Source organism: Megalobrama amblycephala, linkage group LG16, assembly GCF_018812025.1.
Source record: "Megalobrama amblycephala isolate DHTTF-2021 linkage group LG16, ASM1881202v1, whole genome shotgun sequence".
Lineage (NCBI taxonomy): Eukaryota > Metazoa > Chordata > Actinopteri > Cypriniformes > Xenocyprididae > Megalobrama > Megalobrama amblycephala.
In genome coordinates this window covers 28,619,234-28,647,184 of record NC_063059.1, presented here as the reverse complement: position 1 = coordinate 28,647,184, position 27,951 = coordinate 28,619,234, and the positions used below count along the sequence as shown (strand labels likewise).

Sequence of the window (27,951 nt, the reverse complement as noted above, 5' to 3'; positions counted from 1 at the left end):
TAAAGTAGAACTGCAGAGGATCACAGGACAAGATAAGAGATGTGTCATAAAGTGTTTTCTAGTAGGTTAAATTAGTTTATGTACACAGAGCAGGGGAGGAGCTTCAGGAGAGACCTATAACCGACCGTCACAGCTTCAACAGATGAGACACGTGGGGAACAACTCAAAGTTTGAATTTTACTGACGCACGCTGCCTATATTGTAGTTTCCAGATCATTATCCAGCAAGGACGCTCTAACGCAAGGATATTATTTCTCAAGTATCCCAGACTGCCGAAAGATGCACTGGACCGCCTTTTTAACGTGTCTGCTCACCGTATCCCTGATGAATCAAGGTAATACAGATTAATTTGTCATTTTCCTTATTTAGAACGTCGTTTTAGATTGACATTAACAATGAGATGGACCAATGAAAGAATGGAGCAGTGTTACTTTTTAAGATTTCTTGTAAAAACTTATTAGAATGAACGCACACGTTCTGAAATAAATCTTTCTAAAGAGGAAACGCGCGCGCCACAGTTTCACTTGGAATTCTGTCCAAAGCTTTTGCTTTTAATGGAATTATTTTTGCTGCCTTCGTCAACAACAGAATAACGATGAACTATGGTCTTCTCCGTATAAAAGTAACATTTATTTCGATACAAGCTCTTTGTCCCCGCCCCCACCTTTTACTACCTTTTGCTTGCACCTGTTTCTCTTGTGGAAAAAAAAAAAAAAACTGTGGTGGATATTAGGCTGTACGAGTTAAACCTTTACTCATAGGTAGTTAAAATCAATTAATAATTTATTTGAGCCTATATCACAGTGCCTCTGTTTGTTTCCATTTCGCCTGTCTCATATAATAAAATGCAGGGGCGCTGGTTTTCATAGCATTAGTTGTCTTGAGTGCATCAATAGCATATTCAGGTAATGAAATAAAGGACACAAAAGACTGGCTCGTAAACATCTTGTTATTGTAAAGCACCAGCGCGTCTGTCAATGCAACTTTACAGAGACACATTCGCCTTTTGGGCTGGAAAACCAAAAGCATAATGATAGCGTGTCATGTGCTGAAAGATTGTTGCTTTGGAAGACCAACTTAAACGTGTCGTGAGTTGTGACGGTTTTGTCCTTAGTTGTGAGAGGAAAAAGTGAAATTCTTTAATCCAGTGCTGGGTATTTTGGATTATACTTAAAAAAAGCACAAAAATAGCTACTTGGGGTCGGGGAAACATTTTTATTGTTAAACATTTACTTCATGTTCAATGAAACTAGGTTTCTACCCAAAGGCAAATGAGACAAGATTTGGTCATGGGTCTGTTTGAGTCATTCTTAGTTAGCAAATTGTTGTTTCATTTACACCCGTGACTGTTTGTCTACTAGATTGGCCAAACTGAGTTTACAACTAGTTTAGTGCAGCATCTGTTTTTTGTTCTCTCTCCACCCCTCCCCCACAACCCCCCTCAAAACACACCATCTGCAATGTCACACCCTGTATTTCTAGTTTAGCTGGTGGGTTTCTGTCAGTTTGCTGCAAAAATTACACCTTTTTGTCTAAGTCTGCTCTTCAGTGATAAACTTTGCTTTCAAGACATATATTTCTATAATATCTGAACTGAGTTCTCAGAGTTCAGACTTATTTGTGGTGAGAAATCATCTCCTGGTAATTTTGCTTTTTTTATTGATTGGCTTTTGCATTGCAGAACTAATTTGTGTTTTCTCATTATCTTTTATGGACATACGTTGACTAGAAGTTTTATTCTAATTCTGATTTCAGATTAGTTTTAGTCAGAAACCTTGGTATATAATCCTAATTGGTTAATGAGTACATTTATTTTTTACATCCTTTTTAGAATCTTTTATTCAAAGGTGAATCAACCACTTAGAGTTACATGTCTGACCTACTGCAAAATCCATTTTATAGTCCCATTATAAAAGAAAGCAAATATAGCGCAACAAAAGGCTGTTTGCTTAGATTAGATGCAATTCACAGGGCTTGTCCATTCATACATTTATTAATTTGCTTCCCGCAGTGAAAGTACTACTATTGTCATCCTCTAGCTTGTACTCCTGTCTTCTTTACCGCAGAAGTACTCTTTCACAGTGCCTTCATAGGAACCAGTTTATCTGTCATCAGGCAAGACAAGAGAGCAATTGTCCAGTCAAAAGAGAGGAGACACATTGTTTTACAACAGGATAGGCATGTGTGTGCTTAACAGTGGCACTCTTGACTTGCAGAAATGCGTCCATTGAGATGCATGAAGTCCCCCATGGTTCTCCGTAACCTCCAGTGCACTTTCTTGGATCCACCCTGAATTTCGGGACAAAAAGTCAGGTTGTTTCACTCTTATTATTCGGCTTCTCAAAGACCCTCTTCGAACCCCTGCTGACTTTATTGTTTGGCAGGTTTTTTTAACTAATGCGTGTACAATTGTGACATCTCCCACAGACTCTTCTCTATTTGTAATTAAATTCAACTGTATACTCCCCACCGAGAAGCCGTTATCTCACCCAGGTCCTTTACATGCACTTCTGTTGAGAAAGACATTGGGTTACCATATGAATTACTGCAGCGCATACTTCTGTTCTCTTCATGCATTTCAAAAGCACCACTAAGACTGAAGTATGAAATTGTATGTATTGCAAGAGGTGTGCGTTAACCCCATTGAGGTTGACGCAAATCCATTTGGTTTGCAAATACTTGTGTCTGTTTCTCTTCTGTCTTTGACCTGAATCATTCTTTTGAGTTCAGGTAATTTTGTTAGACTGCTTCTTGCTTTTGCTTTTTCTGCAGTGTTTTCATAGTAGCAGCTGAGAGGAAGCATCTGCACTGTATATGTTCAATTGAAAGCTCTTAATCCTGCACTGTTAGCGCTGGGATTCAGGAAATGAAACCAGCCATTACAATAAAGCCGCCTACCCCTCCTTTCCCGCCTTCTCTCTCTCTCCCCCTCTCTCTTTCTTTATCTCGGGTAAGGTGAAGCTAGTGTCAGAATTCTAAATCATTTTTACTCCTGCCCCTTCACTTCTGCTTGTTTCTTCGTGTGTCACATTTCCTTCTACAGAACCGCCTTTAGGCATAACCTGAGAGATTTTTCGAGTTGTTTTGAAATGTTTACTGTGTTTTGCATATTGCCGAAGTGCTGTCACCATCTCGGTGGTTTCATCCACGTGTTCCACGTTGCATTTCTCACTGGTCAGGCAGCATTTTTTATTAGTATTAGACAGTAAACCATATTAAAAATGAAAGCAACTAGCTGTGCTTGTAAATCTGTAAAGGTGTGGGCACATTTGCCATTTCCCCCCCCCCCCATGCAATTAGGAATTTTGCATGAGGGCAAATGGTTTTCCCTCATAGATTTTTGCAAGTGGTTAAAGTGTCTCGTGGATTTGTTGTGTTGACCAACAGCAATCTGCTTGCTTTGAAAGTGACTTCTGTGTGAGCTGTGCCTCATACATTGCTACACTAGTGACAATGGACCTTGTTTTCTTATGAAAATTAAAAAATATCACCTTAAAATATCAGTCAACCTCTACTTTGTTTCTTTGAAAGTATTGGTCAGATCAAGTTTTGGTACTATTCAGAGCTGTTTCAAAGAACTCGAAATGGGTGCTAATGTTGAGCAGCAGTAGAATGGTAAACCATGATCAGCTAGTCATGTCATAGATATGTGTCGTGGTAAGCCAAAGTGTTGGCCTTATTTTAACTTCCTGGCTGAATGTTTTGATGGTCTTCAAAAACAAGCTTTGTCTCAGCTTATATATATATATATCAGCATGTTGTTGCAATGCAGACAAAGTGGTCTGCACTTGTGGTGTTTCTTTCTCGTTTCTGTTTCTTTTTTCCAAGAGCAATGATCACCTGCCCTTAACATTTATGGCCCTTCTCATCTGTGCGATTGGCCTGTTTCTTATCAAGGTGGCAGTTTGAATATGTTTTGACACAGGAAGCCACCTGAAAATGGAAAAACTCTATTACTCGCCCTCATGTCTTTCCAAACCCGTAAGACTTTTGTTTATCTTAACAAATGAAGATATTTTAAATTGAATCGAGAGATTTCTATACTTCCATTGACAGTCCACCATGCAACTACCACCTTGCTGCTTCAAAAGGTTCATAAAGAGATCTTAAAACGAATCCATATGAATCACGCAGTTTCGTCCAAATTTTCTGAAGAGACACAATCGCTTTATATGATAAATGGATTGAATTTAGGCTTTTATTCACATACAAACATGAGGGTGAGTAATTTCTTTTTTGGGTGAACTAACTCTTTACAGTTTAAAACAGTGTTTTAGTTTGCCACCCAAGTTGCTTTAAAGTCAACATATTTATTCTTCTCTTCAAATTTGTGATCTTATTCTGAATGATTCACTGGTACATGTTATTCCAAAGAATGTTTGTCTTTTCAGATCTTTAAACAAAATGTTATTTGCTCTTCCTCTAAAACAACTTGATATTTCTGCTGATGTCACAGGTTATGGGGACTGTTTGAAATATTCATCAGATTATATGCAGCAGATTTTCATTCTTGAATCTGAGCCCGATTCCATCAGATTACGGAAGTAAAGCTGGTTGCAAAAAGCAATTCTCTTTGAATTTAAAAACATATTTCAGTTCAAAAGTCAGCCGTTTAATGACCCGCTATAATGTGGTGCGGGTTAGCACATAGGCTACTGATAGTGAAAAGGCAGATGCTTCGATTGTGTTTCTTTGGAAATGTTTCCTATTCTCAGCACTTCTGGCCTCTTTCCAATAATCCTTTGACATTATAACTTTGAAGCTTTTTTTCTTCGGAAAAGAATAAACTTTTCTTTAGTTTTCTTTCTTTTGTAGGAACTTTGATGTTGTCTGCTTTTGTGCTGGCATGCCTGCACAAGTAGTGAACAACAGCCACACCTGTCCCAGATGTCTGTGCTCTCTGTCAATATGAAAGCTATGCCTGGTGGCCTTCCAAAATGGCACATATTTCTAGTGTTTTCAACAAGCACAATTTATATGTAAGAATGTAGTGGTGTCAAGAGCATTGGAGTTTACATTCACTCTATAAAAATGTGTTGCATTCAGTAGCAAGGTATTATAATGAGGTGCCTCATGTTTGTGACGGATACCTTTAAAGTGATTGGAATTGAATTTATTCCATGTACTTTTAAGAGGTGGGAATGGATTGAAACATCTTCTACAATGTGAGACTTTTTGGATTTATACGGGATAGATTTTAAAGGGATAGTTCACCCTCAAGTTGTTCCAAATCTGTATTTTATTTTTATTTTTTATTTTTTTTTTTTTTCTTTCTTCTGTTAAACACACAAGAAGAATGTTGGGAACCAGGCAGTTGATGGTAGCCATTGACTTCCATAGTAATTTTTTTTCCTACTATGAAAGTTAATGGCTACCGTTACCAACATTCTTCAAAATATATTTTGTGTTCAACAGAAGAGAGAAACTCATACAGGTTTGGAACAACTTGAGGGTGAATAAGTGATGACAATTATTATTTTTGGGTGAACTATCCCTTTAAGGGTACAAAGTTACCTAGACTAAATGAGGAATTTTTTTTTTTTTTTTTTTTTTGTAGTAATTACTGGAATTTGTATAGGAGTTGGTTGGTTATACCTACTCAGACTTGTTAACCATTTATGGCTTCCACTTCATGGATATGGATGTTAAAGCTAGAGCGAGTGAGCAGCCATGTAAAGTTGCTACGACTTTCAAATAAGTCATATTTGAGGTCGATGGATGATAGATTTCCTGCCCGACATACTGTAATTACCACAAGGACCCACTGTTACGATCTACAATCTGTCCCTCACGGACTGCATGAGTTCACCACATTTTTTTTTTTTTTTTCTGTGACTGACTGATTAAATTTTAGAGGATCATGATCACCTGGTAGGATCATGTCTTCTCTAATATATGTAGAGAGAAACGGTCTCTGCTCTGGTAGTTCATCAACAAATACCAATATTCCAGCCAAATTATGGTTAAAATGCTTTTATGAAGTTCCTTCAAAGTCTGCAATGTATAAACTTCATTTAAGCTGTTTTCTAGGAAGCTTTCTGCAGATGTAGACCCTTAGGCTACAGGGATAATGAAGGAGACAGTTAAGGACCTTTGTGACCTTTTTTACAAACCTGGCCAGTCCCTGAACTACACAGGAATGTGAAAAAGATTTGCCTTGTTGTGTCAAAGCATCATAGTGGAGGAAAAAAAGAGAAAACTGGCTCATTAGTAGTGACATACTATCATGTCAGAGAGTTTTAAACCTAACATAATTCACGAGTTAATCACTCAGACAGAAAAGGCCTTGAGCTAGCACTCCCCAAGTTCCGCTGTCTATTTTTTTTTTTTTTTTTTTTTTTTGTTTGTTTCACTCCCTGCAGAGAGGAGTTCACAGTTGCTCAGCACACACCTACCAGCCATACTTTCTGAAATCAATATTTGCTCTGGTTTTGTTTACACAGATATAAAGGTGGTCTATATATGGGGCTGTATTGTTATGGGCCCTCTCACAACTTGGGAGGCGGCCCTTTTAGAGCCCAGAGAAGGAGCTTATTTAACTCTCAATACAAGCTCGCTGACCTCTGTGTTTTGGCACCAAATTTGATTGGTATCTCAGTGGCTGCAAGCAAACGCTGATGTTATGAACACAAGGGGCCCTGCAGGATCTCATGGAATGCAAATGCCTGGAGCCTCGAGGCATCTGGGAGCAGGGAGACTGGTTTTGGAAGAGATAAAGGTGCTCTCTCTGTCTATGCAAAAATACGAGACACCTCACTGTCTTTTGAAATGCTTTGAGATATGTTCAACAGAACACCTTTGATGTTAGGAAGGTTGTTAATCAAAGACCACATGAAAACTTCTGAGTCTAATTGCTGGAACATAAATTTGTGACGATTTGAAGTCAAGACTGTCTGCCTCAATGTGCTCATTAGCTTTACATTTTAAAGTGTCTGTTAATTTTATACTGCGTATCATGCATGCATGTCTATGTACGTTCATGCTTTGGTTAACTGATAACCTGGATGAACTTAGCAACTTGCTGCAACAGTTTTGACCTTGAATTCTCAAATATTACCAGGTTCTCATAATTTACATGATGCAATCGGGTCAGTGACATGACGCTCTTATTTATGCTCTCTAATAATTTATTGAAAAAATACATTAAAACGCAATTCACATCTCTTCTGTGAAAAGCATGATTCATTTCTAAATTATTATTATTATTTTTTTTTTTTTTTTGGGGGGCCATAAAATCAAAATATTTTAATATCATAATCAAGAAGAAATAAACCACATTAAAAAAAAATAAATTCTTGAAAAGAAAACCTTAAGCACTTTGAAATATTTTCTTTTTTTTCTAGTGCTTTCAAACGATTAATCGCGATTAATCGCATCCCAAATTAAAGTTTGTTTACATACGTGTACACAAACATGAATATATTTAAGAAATATTTATATGTATACATGTATATTTATATATAATCAATATAAATTGTATATAAATATAATATATTTGTTAAATATATACATGCATGTGTGTGTATTTATTTTATTTAAAAAAAAAAAAAAAAAAAAAAAAAAATATATATATATATATATATATATATATACCGTACCACACATATTATGTAAACAAACTTTATTTTGGATGCAATTAATTGATTAATCATTTAACAACACTATTTTTTTTTCTTTAAAATTAATTTAACAAAACAGTTTTTCAAATATTAATTCCCTCATGACAGTGAGTCATTGTCTCGAAGTCTCTTGAAATATCAGATAATTTGACAGTTAGTTCCGATTGTCATGTGGTGCAACTTTTTCATTTTTGAAAAATTATCAATTAATAATTGTGTATAAAAAAAAATATATATATATATATATATATTTATTTTATATATATATTTTATTTTATATATATATATATATATATATATATATATATATATATATATATATATATATATATATATATATATATATATATATATATATATATATATATATATATATATATATATATATATATATATATATATATATATAACTCAAATTTTTCTTGAAAATGGTGTGCACGTTTTTTTGAAACCAACTTGAATACAAAGACTTTGTTTTTAATAACATTGCACGTTTTAACTAAATTTGTAAAGATTTTTCCTTTTCTTCCTGACTCTAGAGTGATGGATTTTAAGATTCTGCAGCGGCAGCAGAATGAACATTCTGTCATAACCTTGCGCTAGTAAATTGCTTTGGGGTTAATGGACCTCCACGGAAGCTGCTTGACTGTATTTTGTTAATAGTTCTCTATTTAGTTTAATAGCCGCTCACGAATGGGGGGCTGTCAGTGAATCCTTTTGGGTCACTATTAAATCTGCCATGATCTGCTGTCTGACGCAGACATTCTTTAAGTTCCCCGAGGGGCCCTGCAATCAAATACATAATTTAGAACTTAATGGATGTGATTTCTGAGTGCACTTATCACTTATGAGTCCAACCTGCTTGATGAGTTTTGTTTTGAGAGCAATTTCATGCCCATCGTAGACTTAATTTATGGCATTTTCAAGGAAGCCTAATGGCTCTTGCATGTTGGAGTGAGTAAAGGAGGACATTTGGTGTAATAAGACAGACTCCAAATCAATTCCTAGGTTGTCTGTGTCTCCTGGATATTCACCATGGTGACAGGGCTGTTCTTGGCTACAACGGACACACGATCACTTAACTGACTCATCCTCAGGTTAATGGTTTGCGAACATCCTCTCGGCTTGTGAGAGCTGTTCTGAACCGATTAACCCGTTGTATTCCTTTTGAGCCTAGTACTACGGCATTCAAAATGTATTAATTGTTGGTTCATTGCCCAAATTTAAACATTTATAATTTCCTTAATGTTGTAAACATTGTATTCCAAATTTTCATTGTGGTCTCAGACTTTTAGGAAGTCCAACAAAACAACATTAGGACATTTAGGTTAGGTTAGGTTTATTTTAGAGCATTAGATTTAGAGTGTAAAAATGGCTGAAAGTCCTATAGTCTCTCTGTATGCTTTCAACGAATAATCTGGTTGTGCGCTACAGGCTCTAGGACATGATGTTCCCCATCAAGAGATTTTCAGCAGCATAGAATATTAACAACAGGTGCATGAAGAAGCTCCTGCAGCAGCACCTGTTCATGAAACAAAGCAGAGGGATGAGGGGGTTGGGAGGGCAGCGTCATTTGTTTACTTCACCTGGTGCTGGTTTTGAAGCTCTTAGGGCAATCTGACACTCAATCCTTTGCTCTTTTAGTGTGTCAGCCGGCATCCGTTTGCTTTAAGCTACTGCTACTTAATCATCCAGTGTCACCTAAAACAACATAGTCATTCTAAAAAACAGACAGCTATTAGATAAAATCTAATGGGGTAGATCCAGATTGTCCTGTCCAGTTTTTACAAATATATTCTGTAATATACAGCCAGTAGGTCTTAATCACAAAATAAACCCGAGAGGCTTGTCATCAGGGTCTTGTATGATCCTGAAGGGGTTTATTTTTAGCGCTCACTGTACTTTCTCACTTAATACACTGCTGCTTGCCAGATAAGTAAATGGACATAAAATATTGTTCTGAGTTGAAAGTAATTTATTTGTGAGTGGAAAAGAGACTTCACAGTGATACTAGAGTAGCCTGGGGCAGTGGTGAAATTTTAGCGGCCATTATACAAAAATATTTAAAGTGGAACTGAAAAGTCACCCTGTCTGTCATCTAAATGCATGTTATTGATCTAATTGTGATCAATTAATCAGTGCTTACGTTTAATTTTCAAAATGTTTTTGATCTCATAACATTTAATCAAATAGAAAAAAGCTTTTTTTTTTTCTTTTCAAAATGAAATAACTGGATCTTCTGGACGACGTAGTGATGTACGCAGGACTTATCCATTCATTAGGACGCTTAAACTCCACCCCTGCAGGCTTGCATTTAACTGCCTCCGCTTTTGAGTACAACGCTGAATTTTCAAAAACCAGACACAAACCAATGCGTAAAACCAAGTCCCCGCCCTACTTTTTTGCTTTCTATCACAGTATGGAAGAAGTGATCTGTTGGTGCTTAGGTTTCATTATGACTTTATACAGAATGGTGCAATTGACCAATCAGAATGAAGTATTCCAAAGAATACTTGTAATAATGATCCATGTTGCTAACGTGTATATTAACTTCCAGCCCATATGATACAATGAGGATTAGTATAGCAATTATTATTGTTTACATCCTTGCTCTTGTATGTCTTATTAAAAATATGGCCAGGAACTGAATACATTTTAACCCTTAAATGCATGACTGTTTCGCCAATCATTCTTACATATTCGGGTCTTTATCGACCCGGATCTATATCTAACACGGAAGGATCTCTACCTGTCGCGATAATATAAAACTCCTCTGATATTAGAGTAACAATTACAGAAGAATAAAATAAATCATATTTTGTTACCTTTTGGAGCTTGAAAGGGCTCCGTTTGAGCAGATGTTTTATGCCATCATCACTGTCCTCGTCAGAGCTCATTTCCCAGTAAATTCAGCAAATAATGTTCTAGTTTTATGTTTGAGGTCACGAATATGAACCCATTCGCAATCTCAAACGTATTCTCAAAACTATATAATTTTCAACATCTTCAAAATCAATATTTCGATCGCTAACAGCTTCACCAGATCAATCCAGTAAGAGTTACAGTCATATTTGATTGCGTTCAGTACTTGCTCTGCAGTAAATCGCTGAGCCATTTCATGTTTTTCTTATTTCGTTTTCTGTCTAAATGAGTCGTCACTTCAGCATTGTGTATCAGACATTGCCACCTTGTGGAATAAAGGTGAATTGCACTTATTCTGTCATCTAAGATTCAATTATTGTTGTGCAGAAAAAATACAAGTACACTCATACACACCTCGGGTCGTTAGCGACCCTATACAATTTTTACAAAAAATGAATACAAAAATAGGCATTCTTTTAGAATGTTATGATTTTTTTTTTTTCTTGTTATATTCTTTATAATGAATTGATTGAGGAATACCAAGAAGGTTGATGTCTAATTTTTTAAAATGAACGAGGAGGAGGGTAGTGAATGACATCCTGGGTCACTAAAGACCCGAGGTATGCATTTAAGGGTTAATGACGGGTCCATACATCCAGACAGTGGAAGAAATTTTAATTTTAACTTTAATTTCGATTAATCATAACTAGTATTTCTTTCCTTGAAGGGATAACATTTATATATGCTTTTGATGCTGAATGTCCTAAGTTAACACTTGGTCCAGAATTACTGTGTGCCTGAAAATAACAAAAGGAGAAATAAAACTAGACAGGGATCCAGTTTTGTTATGTATGTAAAACCTCATGACTGAGCTATCTAGATTTGCCACTACCTAGTAACAATGAATCTAGCAACCCATGTGAGTGTTGAGTATGAGGAGGAACAATTCTATATAGTATTTTAAATTTAGACTGCAGTACCCAATTTCAACTGCTAGCTGTCAATATTAGATACTGCACTTTTAACGTTGGCCGCTAATCTTTTACAGTATATACATAAATATATATTTTCACATCACAACAGCCACAGATTTCTGCATTTGTAAACCCACAATGAGTTGTATGGCAGGTTCAGTCAAGTTTTACCTTTCATGATGCATTTCAGTGGAATTTTTTTTTTCAAAAGTTGCGGTTTTGTGTGTCAATCTTATCTCGAGCTACTTTATCAGGCCTTCTGTTGACAGTTATCCATCTTAACTGCTGACGACCCATTCTCAGAAGTGCAGTTGTGACACAACAACCAGTTTTACTGGCTTTGGTGTTTGTCTAGAAATTGGATTCAGGGCTTTTTTCCCATTTGAATATTTAGTTTCTTGTTAATCTCGTGTCAAATTGATGTGTACCAAAGAAAACCCAAAGAGTCTGATCGAAGTAGTCAAAAGAAACTTTGAAAATCATTTAGTCAATTCACAGCTTTTAGCAAAAAAAAAAGAGCATAATTTTTTTTTTTTTTTTTTTTTTTCCCCTGAAAGAATCTATTAAAAATCTATAGATGAAATGTTAGAAACCAAGTTTTTGTTTTTACCTGCCCATATTATCATAATTTAATTGTATCAACAATACTAATAAAAGTTTTTATTTAGTGACTGTTTGTAAGAGAACAGACGTCTCTCTTTCAGCAAAAACATTCTCTTTGCAAAAAACTCTTTTGAATATTCAAATCAGCCTGCAAATCAGCCAGGCAAAATTTAATAGTATTTAAATAATATTAAAATATTGAGGTTTATTGAGATAAAAAGCCACTGCAAACACCCTCTTGAACTGCAATCAAGCATTTTATTTGCAAAATACATATAGCTAACAATATGATAATATTATTGTACATATGTGTATGTGAAAATGTTTTACTTAGACATTGTGCGACTACTCTGTAACCCAGGTTACCTTTTATAAGATGTTTTCTCAACACATTGTATTCACTGTCACACTTATTATTATTCTTTTTTTTTAAATTTGTGCATTTTAGTGAGTGGCTTGGAAACTGTCACTGGAAAGTATGGAGACACTGTTGAAATCCCATGCAACAATGGACGCATTACGGAAAAGGCTGTCACGTTAGTTAAATGGAAATATGTAAGTTTGAGATTTACTTATTTTTTTGGTCTTTTTAAAGTTGCACTGTGTAATTTCACTGGAACTTAAAAAAAAACTTGAAAAATGTAACTGTTTCCAATCAGGTATTCCAAATATTACCCCAAATATATCCCAAATATTCAAACTACCATGTCCATCTCTACTATTGTTTAGAAAAACTTCTCCAATTCCTAGCTAAATGACTTATTACAAGAAATCCTACCCCCAAACTAATGATACTGGCTTATTTGTTTTGAAAGCACTACAGAGCCACAGTGTTTACCCAAAAATGAAAACTCTGTCATTAATTACTCAATCTCATATCACCAAAACCCGTAAGACTTTCGTTCGAGATGTGTGATTTGATGAATGTTTACATGTTAATAAAAGCCTAAATTTAATCTGTTCATCATATAAATTGATCGTGTCACTTCAGAAAATTTGGACTAAACTGATCAATTCATATAGATTTCTTTTTACGATCTCTTTATGAGCATTTAGAAGCGACAAAGTGGTAGTTGTGTAATTGTCTATGGAGGGACAGACATCTCTCAGAAATCATCAAAAAAGAACGAAAATGTTACGGGTTTAGAAAGACATGAGGGTGAGTGATTGACAGAATTTGTATTTTTAGGTTAACTAACCCTTTAAACAAGAATGTCAATGTATGAATGGGATAACTGTTGTTATCTCTGTTAAAAATACTTTTTTACATAGAACAACGATGGCAACATTCTGGTGAAACAAATTGGTCAGAATGCCAGTATTACAGAGGACGAGAACTACAAGAACAGAGTCAGTATCAAGAACGATTTAGGGCTCATCATCAAACAAGTGACCATGGCAGATCAGAAGACCTTCACCTGCATGGTGGTGGGGACTGGAGACATTTTTGAGTACCCCGTTCAACTGGTCATTTACAGTAAGAATCGTACACAATATCACAATAGAACTTTTTTTATATATTTATAATGATAGAAGTTCTGATAACTAATATTATTGAATGTATTTATGAACTACACTAACAAAGTTTTCTCTCTTTTCAGAGGTTCCATCTCAACCTCAGATTACAAATCAAACGACTACGATGGCAGTTGGCAAACTAACTAAGGTGTGTGTGTGTATATATTAGATGCACAACATAGGAACACGGAATGAAATATTGTTATTTGCAGTGAATACAGCATGTGATTTAAAGACTTGACAAATTCTTATAGTCTGCACCAAATATGCAGTGAGTGCACTGGAAGTTTCACATATAAATAATAGTCCTCCATTATATTTGCATCAATATTGTTCGGTTTGTTTATTTTTGTCTCAACAGTTAGCGCAGTGTCGTACTGAAGGTGCCAATCCAGCTGCCAACATCACATGGTTCAAGAACAAAACTCCACTTATGGCTGATGGCGCAGGTAGGGTGAAATATGATGGAAGTTATAGTTGTACCCAAATATTTGCCATCATTAGCCATGTTTCCATTTAAATTACCTAGAACAATTTGTCCCAGGAACTTTTTTCCCCCCCCTGACCTGTTGCTGTCTGCATTTCCTTCGTGGTCTAAAGTACCGTGAAGGACTAATTAGTCCTTCACGCGACTTTGCAGTTCTCGCTGGATTTCCTCCTCCGCAACGGTCGTTCGAATGGCAAACAACTCTTCATGCAGCATTGTATTTAAAATTCCGTTGTGGTACATGCATTGAGTCAAACCAATCAAAATGCTGTGTGAACTCAACCAATCAGCATGTTCAGCACCCAAGTCCCACCCCCGAATGTTCTGAAAAAGTACTTCCTCTTGAGCAGGGACTTTCTGAGAGGGAAATTTTTACCCAGAACTTCATTTAGACCCTTGTTCCTGGGGTCGAATCACACTGAGTACCACCCCAAAGTCCCTATAGTTCCTGGAGACAGTTCCTGCAGTGGAAACATGGCTATTTACTCACCCTCATTTCATTCCAAATCTGTATGATGCAAATGAAATCAAAAACTGTTTCAATGCTGTTTCAATAACGGGTAATGAAGATTTCAGGCTTCTAAAAAGATGAGAAAGTATAATGAAAATGGTTCTCTATTTGTGTTTCATGGAGGAAAGAAAGTACAAAAATTATAAGAAAAGCACTAAATAGCTCCAAATTATTAAAGAGTAAATTGTTACTGAATTATTGTCCTTAAGTGCTATTTTTTTTCCTCTGTTGATTACAGCCATTAAAATCACTGCAGCTGTGGTTGTTGATAAAGAGACTGGTCTGTCTGCAACAACTTCTGACCTTGAGTATACAGCAGTGAAGGAAGACATTGATGCCAGTTTCACTTGTCAGGTTCAACACATCCGGTCAGCTAACATGGATTCCTCCCCTCTTATCTTCACTGTGAACTGTAAGTATACTGCTTTCTTATTCTTTCTTATAGCATTTGGATAATATTATTCCTATTTGTGGCATTTTTGTGAGCTTTTAATCCCAATGCTTTTACTTTCCTCTGTAATTCAGTTTCAGACAATCTCACTGAAAGCTAATGTATTCAAAACTGAAGTGGTTAATGGTTTAATGTTGAGCATAATTCACAGGATTATTCAGAATAACTCTTTCCATTTGAAGTAGCGATGAAAAAGAGGCCTTATCAGAATCAAATGGCTTGTTGAATTTCGTCCAATAAGATATGTAATTTGTCCTTTCGGAAGCAGGGCGTTTAGTTGTTGAATGGGGTTTTGTCTTGCCTCTGGCTATTATTGTGAAGCTACTAGTCCACTGCTAACTCTCAAAAGCATTTCACACCATGAGAGCACTCTCAAAGCCTCAACTCTTGAGCTGAAGGACCTCTTCTGGCTCATAAGGAGCTTCTCTGAAGTGCCCTTATTTGCATGGGCTCTGGCAGGGCTTCTCTGTGCTGCCCTCCATGCTTTACACAAATCCTCTCTCCACAGACCCTACTGAGAAGGTCAGTCTCCAAATGGTGTCCCAGGGTCCTTTTAAGGAAGGGGACAATGTGACCCTCAAATGCATGGCAGACGGAAACCCTCCACCTTCTAGCTACATCTTCTATGTGAAGGTAAATCTTGTCAGATTAACTCAATGTGTTCACTTTGTTTGTTCCTTAGCCTCAATCAGGAAATAAAGGTTGTGTTTCAACTAGGGCTGTCAAACGATTAATCGCGATTAATCGCATACAAAATAAAAGTTTGAGTTTGCGTAATATATGAGTATGTGTGAGTACTGTGTGTAATTAATATGTGTATATATAAATACACACAAATCAATGTTACACAACACACAATTAATACACACAAAATTAATATATTTAAGAGAAATATGTTATTTATGTACAAAATATTTTTATTTATATATATATATATATATATAAATTATATAAAAATATAAATGTTTGTGTGTGTGTGTGTGTGTATATATATATATATATATATATATATATATATATATATATATATATATATATATATATATATATATATATATATATATATATATATATATATATATATATATATATATATATATATATATATTACTCACACATAAATTATGCAAACTCAAACTTTTATTTTGTATGCGATTTAATCTTTTGACAGCCCTAGTTTCAACTCCAACTGCTGCTAAATTTGGCCTTTCTTTATCTGTAGGGAGAGAAAAAGACAGTGGAGAATTCCAACACATACACCTTAACTAATGTCACCCGGGCAAACACTGGAGAATACAAATGTTCACTGGTGAACAATGAGGATATGGCAGAATCTGTATCCATCACAGTTGAATGTAAGGAAATACTTCAGGATTCTTTCTTTTTTCACAATTGATAGATTTTTGATTTGTTTTTCAAAGTCAAAATGTGACTCTAAGCTCTGTCTTTTTCCCAAAAGATCTTGATGTGGCTCTTAGCACTGCTGGTCGAGTTTCCAAGAGACTTGGCGAGAGCTTTGAGGTGACAGTAGACGTTAAAGCTTCAGGAACACCACAAATATCTTGGAGAAAGGTAGAAAATGAATATCTTTTTATAAAATATTGTCATTAAAACCTAGGTCATGTGTGACTACTCACCCCTGTTAAAAACGAAACCTTATGTTGATTTCTAGTCATTCATGAATACTTAAAATCTCTCTTTTAGGGCAATAACGATCTGAATAGACTGCCCAAGTTCGACAAGTTGAAGTACTCAGACTCTGGTGTATATGAGTGTGTTGTTTCCATGGCTGGCCTCAAGAAGACACAAACATTTGAATTAATAGTTCAAGGTAAGATTCATATTTAATTTATAAAGTGTGCATTTGCTTTAGCAGTTGACAACATTCCATAGCAGACCATTGTAAATCATAGAAATGCTTCAGAAGAAGGTTTTGGATGAGCATTGTTGATGGCTGATGACACGAGTGTTTTTGCAGGTTCTCCAGTGATCAAGGGCCTGACCAAGGCACGTGATGGAAACAAGAACAAGGTCCTGTCTTGTGAGGTTGAAGGCTTTCCAAAACCCACAGTACAGTGGAGTGTCAATGGCACAAAAGTAAGTCTGAACTATCTGACACACATAATTTTTTTTTATATTTTTTTGCTCAGCAAGGCTGCATTTATTTGATCAAAAATACAGTATTACAATTTTAAGATATTTTAAAATCTATTTTAAAATGTAGTTAATTCTTGTGATGGTAAAGCGGAGTTATCAGCATCATTACTCCATTCTTCAGTGTCACATGATCATTTAGAAATCATTCTAATATGTTGATTCTAATATGCTGAAAACATTTGTGCTGCTTAATATTCGGAAACAATGATACATTTTTGTCATGATTATTTGAATTAAATGTTCAAGAGTACAGCATTTATTTTAAATGGAAATCTTTTGTAACATTATAAATGTCATTACTGTAACTTTTGATCAATTTAATGCATCCTTGCTGAATTAATAAAAAAAAAAAAATAAACTTATTGACCACAAACTTTTGAACAGTAATATACTTTTGTGCACTGAACTGTAAAAAAATATATATTTGTGCTATAATTTTAAGAAAGTATTTGGGTGTTTCTGCAACTATGGGCACTTTTGACTCAATTTTAAAAATATCAACCTCTATGAATTTCAATTTTAACCATCACAGTCTGTAATACATATAAAAATGTACACAAAATTAAATGTAGATGTTAAGATTTTAATCTAGAATTTTTTTTTTATGGTTTTATCTCTTCTTACAAAATAAACAGTAATTTTACTTTTTTTTTTTTTTTTTTTATAAAAATGTAATACAAATTACATAGTTACTTTTATGATTTGTCCATTTTTGTAAATACAGATATTAAAAATAATTTAAAATTAGGGGATTTTTTGATATTCTTTATGCCATGGAAAATTTTGATGCTAATCTTAGATATCAACTGTTTTAATACACGGCATTTTTGCAAACAGTCTGATTAATAATTAAAATAAATCATTGCTGCGGTAATGACAGTTTGTGTCGGCCATAGCTAGTGCTTCTGAGATGGTAAGCGCTTTTTTTTTTTTTTTTTTTCTGGTCTAATTGGCAAATGGTATGCAATCACAGTATTCAATCGAACATAATACAGTGAAAGATGATCTCTTAAAGGTGCTCTAAGTGATCCTGGGTGGAGTAACTCCCTGTTGACGTTCGAAGTGTTGTCAAACAAAACAGATGCTAGCTAGACCCTCCCTCCTCCTCCTCCTCCCCCTCCCCTCCGTGCTTCCTGAAACAGTCATGAACGCGCATTTAAAATCATTCTTGTCGGTTATTGGCTGGAGCATGTTAATATGTTTAGTGGTCCAGGCTGCACCAGGTCATTTTTGTTGCCATTTTTGGAGCTTGTGGCGACTACAGAGACCGCGTTTTTTTACAGTGTGTTCAGGGGACAGGGAGCTAGCGGATAGTGAGGAGATGTTTGCTGTATGTGACAAATGTTTTGGCCTAAAAACGCGTGACATCGCTTAGAGCACCTTTAAGTTTATTGGGGGCACAATGATCAAACATAAGGATTTTAAACACAAAAAATAATATTAAGGTTTACATAAACTAACAAAATAATAAACAAATAAATAAAACATTATTAACAAAAGATAAAAATATCTCAATTATTTTCTAGCATTTTTGGACAAAACGAATGGACGGCATTTCTCATGAAAAAGTGGATAAGTATTCATACAGAGCAGATCATAATCAGCAAGCATGTTTTTAAATAAAGTTGTTTTTAAATAAAGTGGTGGTGACGTTGATCCGCGACCATGGTGTGCTGTAGTCCGTTTATAGCCCACTGTTAGCTTTTTATATCTGACGACTTTATTTGGGCTTCAAAATGTATAAATGTTGTGTTAACTTGTAAAGATTATATTGATAGACAAAATGTGTAAGTGTCATAACCCTTTGTTAAACACAGAGCTTATTTTTTGTGATTTGTTTTTTATTTTATCCCCCCCAAAAAGTCTATGGGAAAAATGCATAGGTTTTCGATTGAGGGAACCATCGAGGGAGTCATCTTTTTTCCATAACTATTCATATCTGTCAGGGTCTTTTCTCATTAAGTCGCTGCATTTCTATCATCTTATTAGATAAATTTGGTATCATCTAGGATTGCAAAAATGGCATGTTTATATTTAATTACAGTATAAAACTTGAATTTGTCTTTACCGCAATGCAAGGTCTTTACCGCAACACCTAAAAATTCTGTGGTTAAGACATGATGCAGAAATGACATTTTTGCTAATATTGCTGATAACTGGCAGCTAGCAAGGTCTGATACATCAGTTTTGACTTTTAGCACCACATATACATGTATTCAACAGCAATATAAATTCATTTTTAAAATGTAGATCAAAATACACAATTACTAAGCTGAATGGTAAGGACACATAATAAATACTTAAGAACAGATGATCTTTATCTTAGTTTTCTGGATCTTGTGAGTGACCTAATGGGGGTGGCCCAATCTGCCAGACATGTGTTCACATGCTAATTTCTGTTTCCATAGAAACTAGATTTGTTTGGCTTCATATTAAGAGTCTTTTTTCAGTGTTGCGGTAAGGACTCAAAAGTGTGGTGTATTTAGATGAAAAAAATCATATAAATGATGAGTAAACAAAAAAAAGAACTTTTAAGATGGTGTAAAGTAACACTAATTTGAAACGAATTAATTTGAAATGGTGTCATATTGTAAAAGAATTAGCTAATTTTATGCATCTCAGCATTAAAACCACAGGTGGGACATGAGCAAAAATGGTGTTTGGACCTGTAAGTGCTACATAATTTTCCATTAATGGTGCCCTAGATTCAAAAATTGAATTTACCTCGGTATAGTTAAATAACAAGAGTTCAGTACATGGAAAAGACATACAGTGAGTCTCAAACTCCATTGTTTCCTCCTTCTTATATAAATCTCATTTGTTTAAACGACCTCCGAAGAACAGGCAAATCTCAACATAACACCGACTGTTACGTAACAGTCGGGATCATTAATATGTACGCCCCCAATATTTGCATATGCCAGCTCATGTTCCCAACATTATGAAAGGCATTAGACAAGGGCAGAACGTCTGGATGTGCACAGCTGAATCATCAGACTAGGTAAGCAAGCAAGAACAATAGCAAAAAATGGCAGATGGAGCAATAATAACTGACATGATCCATGATATCATGATATTTTTAGTGATATTTGTAAATTGTCTTTCTAAATGTTTCGTTAGCATTTTGCTAATGTACTGTTAAATGTGGTTAAAGTTACCATCGTTTCTTACTGTATTCACGGAGACAAGAGCCGTCGCTATTTTCATTTTTAAACACTTGCAGTCTGTATAATTCATAAACACAACTTCATTCTTTATAAATCTCTCCAACAGTGTAGCATTAGCCGTTAGCCACGGAGCACTATCAAACTCATTCAGAATCAATGTAAACATCCAAATAAATACTGTACTTACGCGATTAGACATGCTGCATGACGAACACTTTGTAAAGATCTATTTTGAGGGTTATCCATTTTTTAGCTGTTTGAACTTTTTTTATGATGTTTAAAGCAAGCGCGAGCTCTTGGGGTGTGGAGCACGAGATTTAAAGGCCCACACACCCTGAATCTGCTCATTTCTAATTATGCCCCAAAATAGGCAGTTAAAAAAATTAATTAAAAAAAATCTATGGGGTATTTTGAGCTGAAACTTCACAGACACATTCAGGGGACACTTAAGACTTATATTACATCTTTTTAAAAAAAAGTTCTAGGGCACCTTTAAACCATATTATTCATTAATGATTTAAGTCAAGGTGTGTAATGACATCGTGTTTATATTTATGAAGCTTTAGATGACAAATTTTGAACATAAACCTTAAATTTCACTTCTGGGACTTAAAAGTGCCCGTATTGCAGAACCACCCATTTATAGACTTTAAGAAATGTGCTCTGGTCAAGCTAGTTCAAGGTTTTTGAATGATAAATTTTATCATTGATTTCTGAACAGAATGAAATGTTTTAGAATTAGACACAGCAAACAATACCACAAAACATCAGAGAATTCATCAAATCCTTTCCAATGCTAATACCTAATGACTTTCTGGAGGACGAGGATGATGATGATGATGTCATTAGGGATTTTAACAAAAATTAAATAGAGGACACAGGAAAAACCTAGGTAATTCTTATCAATAAAAATAATATTCCCCCCCAAAAATGTGTTTTGTTTTGGGGGGAAAAAAATTAAAACACCTGGAATATTTCTTAAATAAATTCCCTGTTTTCATGTTCATGAAAAAACAACAGGCCATTTGCCAGGTGTTCATGTTTTTCAGTGCATATCACTGGGGGACAAAGCAAAATGGCATCGTTCTTTCGAAGCAAGGAGTGAAATTATATTTGTTCAGTGTGAATTGTGATGCTGTGATAGAAGAAAACTGTAATATTTTTAAATATGTTTTTATATATCAAATGTACTGCATAACGGCCTTCTTAGTCTCAACCTATTACTACAGTTACCAAAGGACTTTCTTTGGCTTAATAAGTATCTTTTTTTTTATTATTAAAACCTGAAACTGAGCTTTCCTTAAAGCTTTTGTTATGACATTTCTGAGCTCTTTTAGAATTCATCTTCCAGGGTTTATTGCTGCTTTTTAACAGTGAAAAAACCTGAAAAGAGTTAAACATCTTATTTTGAACAAGCTAGCAGCACATTCTTTGAACTGATAAAGATGTTCTCACAGCAGTAACAATGGGACAGAATGTATTTTGTTAAACAAAGCAGTCATAGTACCCATATAAGTAAGCACTAGGATAAGGTCACTGTTCAAACACACCACACAACTAGTGTGCCTGAGAGGGTGTTTACTGAGGAAGCAATTAAAAATGATGAGGCTTTTACATACATCCTGTATTATGTGGTTTTGTATTGGTACAAATTGAGCTGTCAGTGCAACTCGTCAGATGTCAGATGTGCATTACCTCATTGTCTGCGTACTGTCTGCTTTCTCTTTGTCTAAGTGGTCTAAGTACATGGCATGCCTCCTTAAAATTGAAACGGCTAGTGCACAGCGCAATAGTGCTCTCTAGTGGTGACCATAATCCTTTACAAAAGAGCTTGTACTTCCTGTATCGTTGTTTTAAACATCACTTCACTTTATAATAGCAGTGCATACCGTGCTAATATTTGTCTTATGTCATTTACTGGATGTTATGTGCTGTAATTGCAGGTTGATGAGACTGCTTATGTGGATGGCAAAGTCACATACAAAATCACTATCGTTCCAAAGGTCAATCTAACTGTGTCCTGCATGGTCTCTAATGCCTTGGGCTCTGTAAATAAGAGCATTGATGTGTCACCACGTAAGTGTATGCTCTTTTCCATGCTTATCTTGACTTCCAAACCCTCATGCATCTCAGAATTTCTCCTGTAAGTTTATTGACATTGTTTAATGGTTAACAAAACCATTAAAGGGTTAGTTCACCCAAAAATGAAAATTCTGTCATTGATTACTTACCTTATGCCGTTCCACATCCGTAAGGCCTTTGTTCATCTTCAGAACACAAATTAAGATATTTTAGTTGAAATCCGATGGCTCAGTGAGGTCTGCATAGGGAGCAATGACATTTTCTCTCTCAAGATCCATTAATATACTAAAAACATATTTAAATCAGTTCATGTGAGTACAGTGGTTTGATATTAATATTATAAAGAGACAAGAATATTTTTGGTGCACCAAAAAAACAAAATAACAACTTGTATAGTGATGGCTGATTTCAAAACACTGCTTCATGAAGCTTCGAAGCATTCTGATTCTTCTGTGTCGAATCATTGCTGGCCATGCAGGCCACTGGATTTCAACAAAAATATCTTAATTTGTGTTCTGAAGATGAACGAAAGGTCTTTTAGTTGTGGAATGACATGAGGGTGAATAATAAATGACATTATTTTCATTTTTGGGTGAACTAACCCTTTAAGACAACTTTTAAAAGAGAAAAAAATGGTAAAGGGCGGTGTTTGACATCTGAAATGACACTTCTTCATTAAATTAAAGTTACTGTGTTTTAAACATTATTTTGCATTCAATATAATAATGGTAACACTTTACATTAAAGGTCCATTTGTTAAATTAACAATGAGCATTTAATTATTTTGTTAAAGTATTTATAATTTAATGTTGGTTAATAAAAATACAACCGTTCATCGATTTGTTCATGTCTGCTCAGATCCATTAAATAATGTTGACTAATACGAATTTTAATTTTAGTAATGTTAGAGTAAGTGTTGAAATGAACATTTAAGATTAATAAATGCTTTAGAATTTTTAATAGTTAGTTCATGTTAACAGATGAAATGTTATTGAAAAGTGTTACCATAATAACTATAATAGTGTGGCAAGCACATTTTTGTGTAGCTATTTGTTGGCCTTAGAATATCATTTACACTACAAACACATTTTTTTCAACTTTTTTTTTAATAAAAGTTTTGTCTAAATGGTTTGGTTGGCATTAAAATCTAAGAGTAGACAATGTAACTAGGGGCGGGGCCAGAAACGTTCAAATGGATGGGCCCAGAGCCGCTCTGGGTGGGCCTTCGTAAAACAGGGTGCATGTATGAAAAGTTCATAACCCACAGAGAGACGTAAAGGGTGACCAATAGTAATGATTTATGGAAAAATAAATGCATTACAGCGACAATGTGAAGTAATTTTTAGAGTCTTTTAACTATACACTATAAATGTCTGTACTTACCTTTGCATGTCCTTCTGCAGTATTAGAAGACGATATAAGATGATGGGGCTTCTGGTTAAACACTGGGATAATCTCTTAACAATCAATTGTCTCTGTGCGCTTTGGGAATTGCATGGTTTCTTGCTGCAGTACATATTTCAATTTATATCCAAATTAGGCTTTAAGTATTAACTGATTTTAATATTTGCTTCACAATTTACAAATGAAACTTCACATTCCACAAATGCGCAAATCTTACCATTACATCTTGGGCGGGACTAACAGAAACTGACGAATCAAACCTTTCATTTTGACACGAGTGTGAAATGCACCTATAGGGAGAGGGGAAATGAAACCGCCTGCAATTGACCATGGAAAAACTGCATTTAATCATTCTTTTAACTAAATAAATAAAGTTATAGTGTGATAAGATGTTTATTATTAATATATACATCTTTTTGAAAAATGACCAACTATTTATTGGGTGGGCCACCCGTAGCTTTACCACTGAAAACATCTTTTATTAAAACTCCCCTTTCCTCGTCATCCTCTTCTGTTCTGTTTGTCGGGATGCTGGTCTGTTCTCTGACTAACACATGCTTTCACTTGACTGAAAAATCTTTCGTTTAACCTTGGACAAATAGCTATACACACAGCTACAAGCAAATTGATTACTGTATTTACATGTATTGCTGTTTCATTTAGGGTTGTTTAGGCAAAACCCAAAAATAACATGGAAATATTGCAAATATTCATCCAGTTTTGTATGCAATGGGGTTTTCATTCCATTAGAATTCAATACGAATGGAAGTTAATATGATTTTTATATCTGATTACAGTTTTTGAGGACCAGACATTTGCCAAACAAGGTAAGACGTTGAGCTGTCATCTACACTCAGGTCTGGCACTGTTTTGCAATACAGAGGAAGAGCGCTTATGCCAAAACAGAGTGCCTGTACTCAATTTAATACATGCTCTCTATTTGTACAGTGTAGAAGAATACCTGTCTATTTTTAAGAAAGCTAAAACAAAGGTGCTGAGATGCCCAGCATCCTGACAAATATTGTATCAATGTTTTGGTTACTTTTGTTTAGTTAATGAATGGTTTATATAAGTTATCTGTCTTCCCCTTCTCATTTTGTCTCCCACATATTATTTTGACTGTTTTATCTGTTTCTTGAACAGATCTGAAAAATGACAAGAGTGACCAGACTGTACTGGCTGTTGGCATTGTTTTTGGCCTGATTGTGGCCCTTATTGTGATGGGAGTGGTCTACTGGCTATATATGAAGAAATTCAGGTACTGGGATAACATGCACATCTCAAACAGTAAAGATGTGATCATTCATCACAATTTGCATATTTGCAGTATCTGTGGTTATGTCAATCAGATTAGTTTAAAGTGGTATATTATGTAACTTTTAATCTGAATGTAGGCAAGGATCCTGGAAAACCGGAGAAAAGGAAGACGGATCAGCGGAGGAGAGCAAGAAGCTGGAGGAGAATCAAAGCCAAAAAGCTGATGTGTAATGTCAAAGGAGCCATTCAGGGTGAGAACAGATTTCTGAAACCAACTGAATATATGATATTTTGTGTGTGTGTGTGTGTGTGTGTGTGTGTGTGTGTGTGTGTGTGTGTGTGTGTGTGTGTGTGTGTGTGTGTGTGTGTGTGTTCTCTGCCCTCCAAAAGTTTGGAAACACCCCTGGCAAAGTGTGGTTTTGGATGATATCAGCATAAATCCTTATCATTTTTTGGTGCAAATACATTAAAGTAACTTGACATTATCATTGAAGACCAGCAATAATAATTTTCATTTTGATTACATAATAATGGCAATATATACATGTCAAAATCAGACATGCCCCTTTGCCAGCTGTGATGCCTGGTTACTGGTTTAAACTTGGCCCAGGTTTGTAAAAGATCTTTGGGTCAGCACACCTTAATAGCTTCAACAATTGATTGCCAATTAAGTTTAGAATACAATGAACCAATCAGAACCCAGTTTAGGTCAGATAGCTGCTAATGTTGGATATTTTGATTAATCGAATGTTTTTTTTCATTGTATAAAATGTTTTTGTAGTTTGAAAAGGATTTAAAAGGATTCATGCTAATATTGTCAAACATCACTTTTCTAGGGCGTTTCAAAAAAAAAAAAAAAAAAAAAAAAAAAAAAAAAAAAATATATATATATATATATATATATATATATATATATATATATATATATATAAATTATTTTATACTCATATATAAAAAATATAATATAAATTAGTTTATACACATAATATATATAATTATTTTATACACACAAAGTTTGGGGTCATTCTTGTTATGAAGTACACGTGAAGGATTGAAGGATTTTTTTTATATATTTAATTTTTTTTTTTATATATCTGCATTTATTTGATCAAAAAAAAAGTAAAAGAGCAATATTGTGGAATATTACAATTTAAAATAACTATTTTCTATTTAAATATATTTTAATTTTTGAATTTTCAGCGGACATTACTCCAGTGATGCCATTACTTTAGTGTCATGTAAATCACTCTAAAATGCTAATTTGGTGCTCGATAAATATTATGTTAATATTATTGGGGAAGCTGACGACAAGATTCTTTGATTTAAATAAAAGTTGTTCTGTTGAACTTTCTATTAAAATACAAATCTTTTATAGCATTATAAAAGTCTTTACTGTTACTTTTGTTCAATTTAATGCATCCTTGCTGAATAAAAGTAGTATTTTCTTAAAAAAAAAAAGTGTATATATGGATCCTTAACAGCCACCTAAAATGTTTCATATTATGTGTCTGTCCTCAGGATTAATTTGAGTAATAATCCCTTTTTCCATGAGAGAAGGAGTGAAAAAATGGTGGAACATGTGGAAAAAAAAAAATCTGAAGCCGTAATGGAGGACCTGAGTAGCTGTGTCAGTTACATCACCACCGTCATCTGTAACGTGTCTGCCTCCCCTGTGTCGAGGGATTTAATAAATAATGTGTGTTGTAAAATATGTGAATCTTTTGCATTGAAGATCAAGCCTGTTCAGAAATCTGTGTCTGTAAAGTGTTCATTCATAATGTTGAATTTCATGTGATGGGGAATTTTTTTTTTTGAGTGTGCGTGTACCAGGTATTTAGTTAATTCAAATTTATATTTGCATTTTCACATGGTAGAAACACTGTGGCCTTTAGTATCTGAAAGGGACTTTTCCTGTAGAATTACACATAGTACCTAATCTGTGGCATGATGTGAAGCATGATTTTCAGATTTATACTGAGCACTTGGCTAGTTTTCAGGTCTTAAGTCAATAAGCAAAATTACATCCCTATACTATACTTATTGGGATCTAGAAGACCATTATTTACCAATATTTAGACTTCTAATATTATATAATATTAGACCCCGTTAATATGAAGTTAAAATGACAAGTTACAATTTGTGATTTCAGAAGTAAAAAGATGCAGGGACCAATGCTTGTTTGTTAATGAAAACCATGCCTTTTGCTTGGATTGTTTAGCATATCATTTTCAATGACTAAAGACCATGTTAATTTAGGATCTTATTCTTGTTGCCTTTTTCAGGAAACTAAAAATCATATCTCAATAATGTTTATATACACTCCCTCTTTTCTTTATCATCTGTTTTGTGTCTTCTTTGTTTCATTGTTTTGTGGCAAATTGATCTGGTTTAAGCATTACTTGTAAATATGGTAAACTTTTTTTTATGTTCTATTTATATTGTTAAGGTTTAGCTAAATGCCAGTGTTTTGACATTACAGTAGCTAGTTTTAGTAAATTTTCCTGAAAACTCCATTGTTGTTGAATGGTACAGTACAATTGATGGTATTTACTTGCAAGCTTTAAAATTGTGAAAATCTTTTAGCTTTCAGTTTATGTAGTGGTGTTGCTGCATTTCCACACTTCAGTGCTTATTCTGTGCATTTAATCCACCATAAAACCAAAGAGGTTAAATGTGGTCATGCAGGTATTGTACATAATGAACATTGTTTTGTACTCCTAGTTCAAATAAAGTGTACATTTTTAGGAAAGTGTTTTTCTCAGTCTTTGTGGAAGGATGGTCAATAAAACAGCAATGTATATGCTCACAGTTACACGTGTAATTATACACTATTATGTTGTGTTCGGGTCATTTCAACGG

The 27,951-nt window shown here is 34.6% G+C and overlaps 1 protein-coding gene across 2 annotated transcripts; it reads left to right on the top strand.

Annotated features, from left to right (window-relative positions):
* Window positions 1-106: 106 nt before the first annotated feature.
* Window positions 107-27,841, top strand: alcamb (activated leukocyte cell adhesion molecule b). Of its 2 annotated transcripts, XM_048161316.1 has the most exons (16): window positions 110-334; window positions 12,507-12,613; window positions 13,331-13,535; window positions 13,660-13,724; window positions 13,938-14,025; window positions 14,813-14,986; window positions 15,534-15,658; window positions 16,248-16,380; window positions 16,485-16,597; window positions 16,730-16,856; window positions 17,004-17,122; window positions 22,293-22,425; window positions 24,633-24,662; window positions 24,979-25,093; window positions 25,230-25,343; window positions 26,611-27,841. In XM_048161316.1, the coding sequence occupies exons 1-15, from the start codon at window positions 280-282 to the stop codon at window positions 25,321-25,323; spliced, it is 1,683 nt and encodes a 560-aa protein (XP_048017273.1). In that variant the 5' UTR covers window positions 110-279; the 3' UTR covers window positions 25,324-25,343; window positions 26,611-27,841. The 2 variants fall into 2 exon arrangements, with proteins under 2 accessions (XP_048017274.1, XP_048017273.1); XM_048161317.1 differs by lacking the exon at window positions 24,633-24,662 and having other exon boundaries at window positions 107-334.
* The last annotated feature ends 110 nt before the right edge of the window (window positions 27,842-27,951 follow it).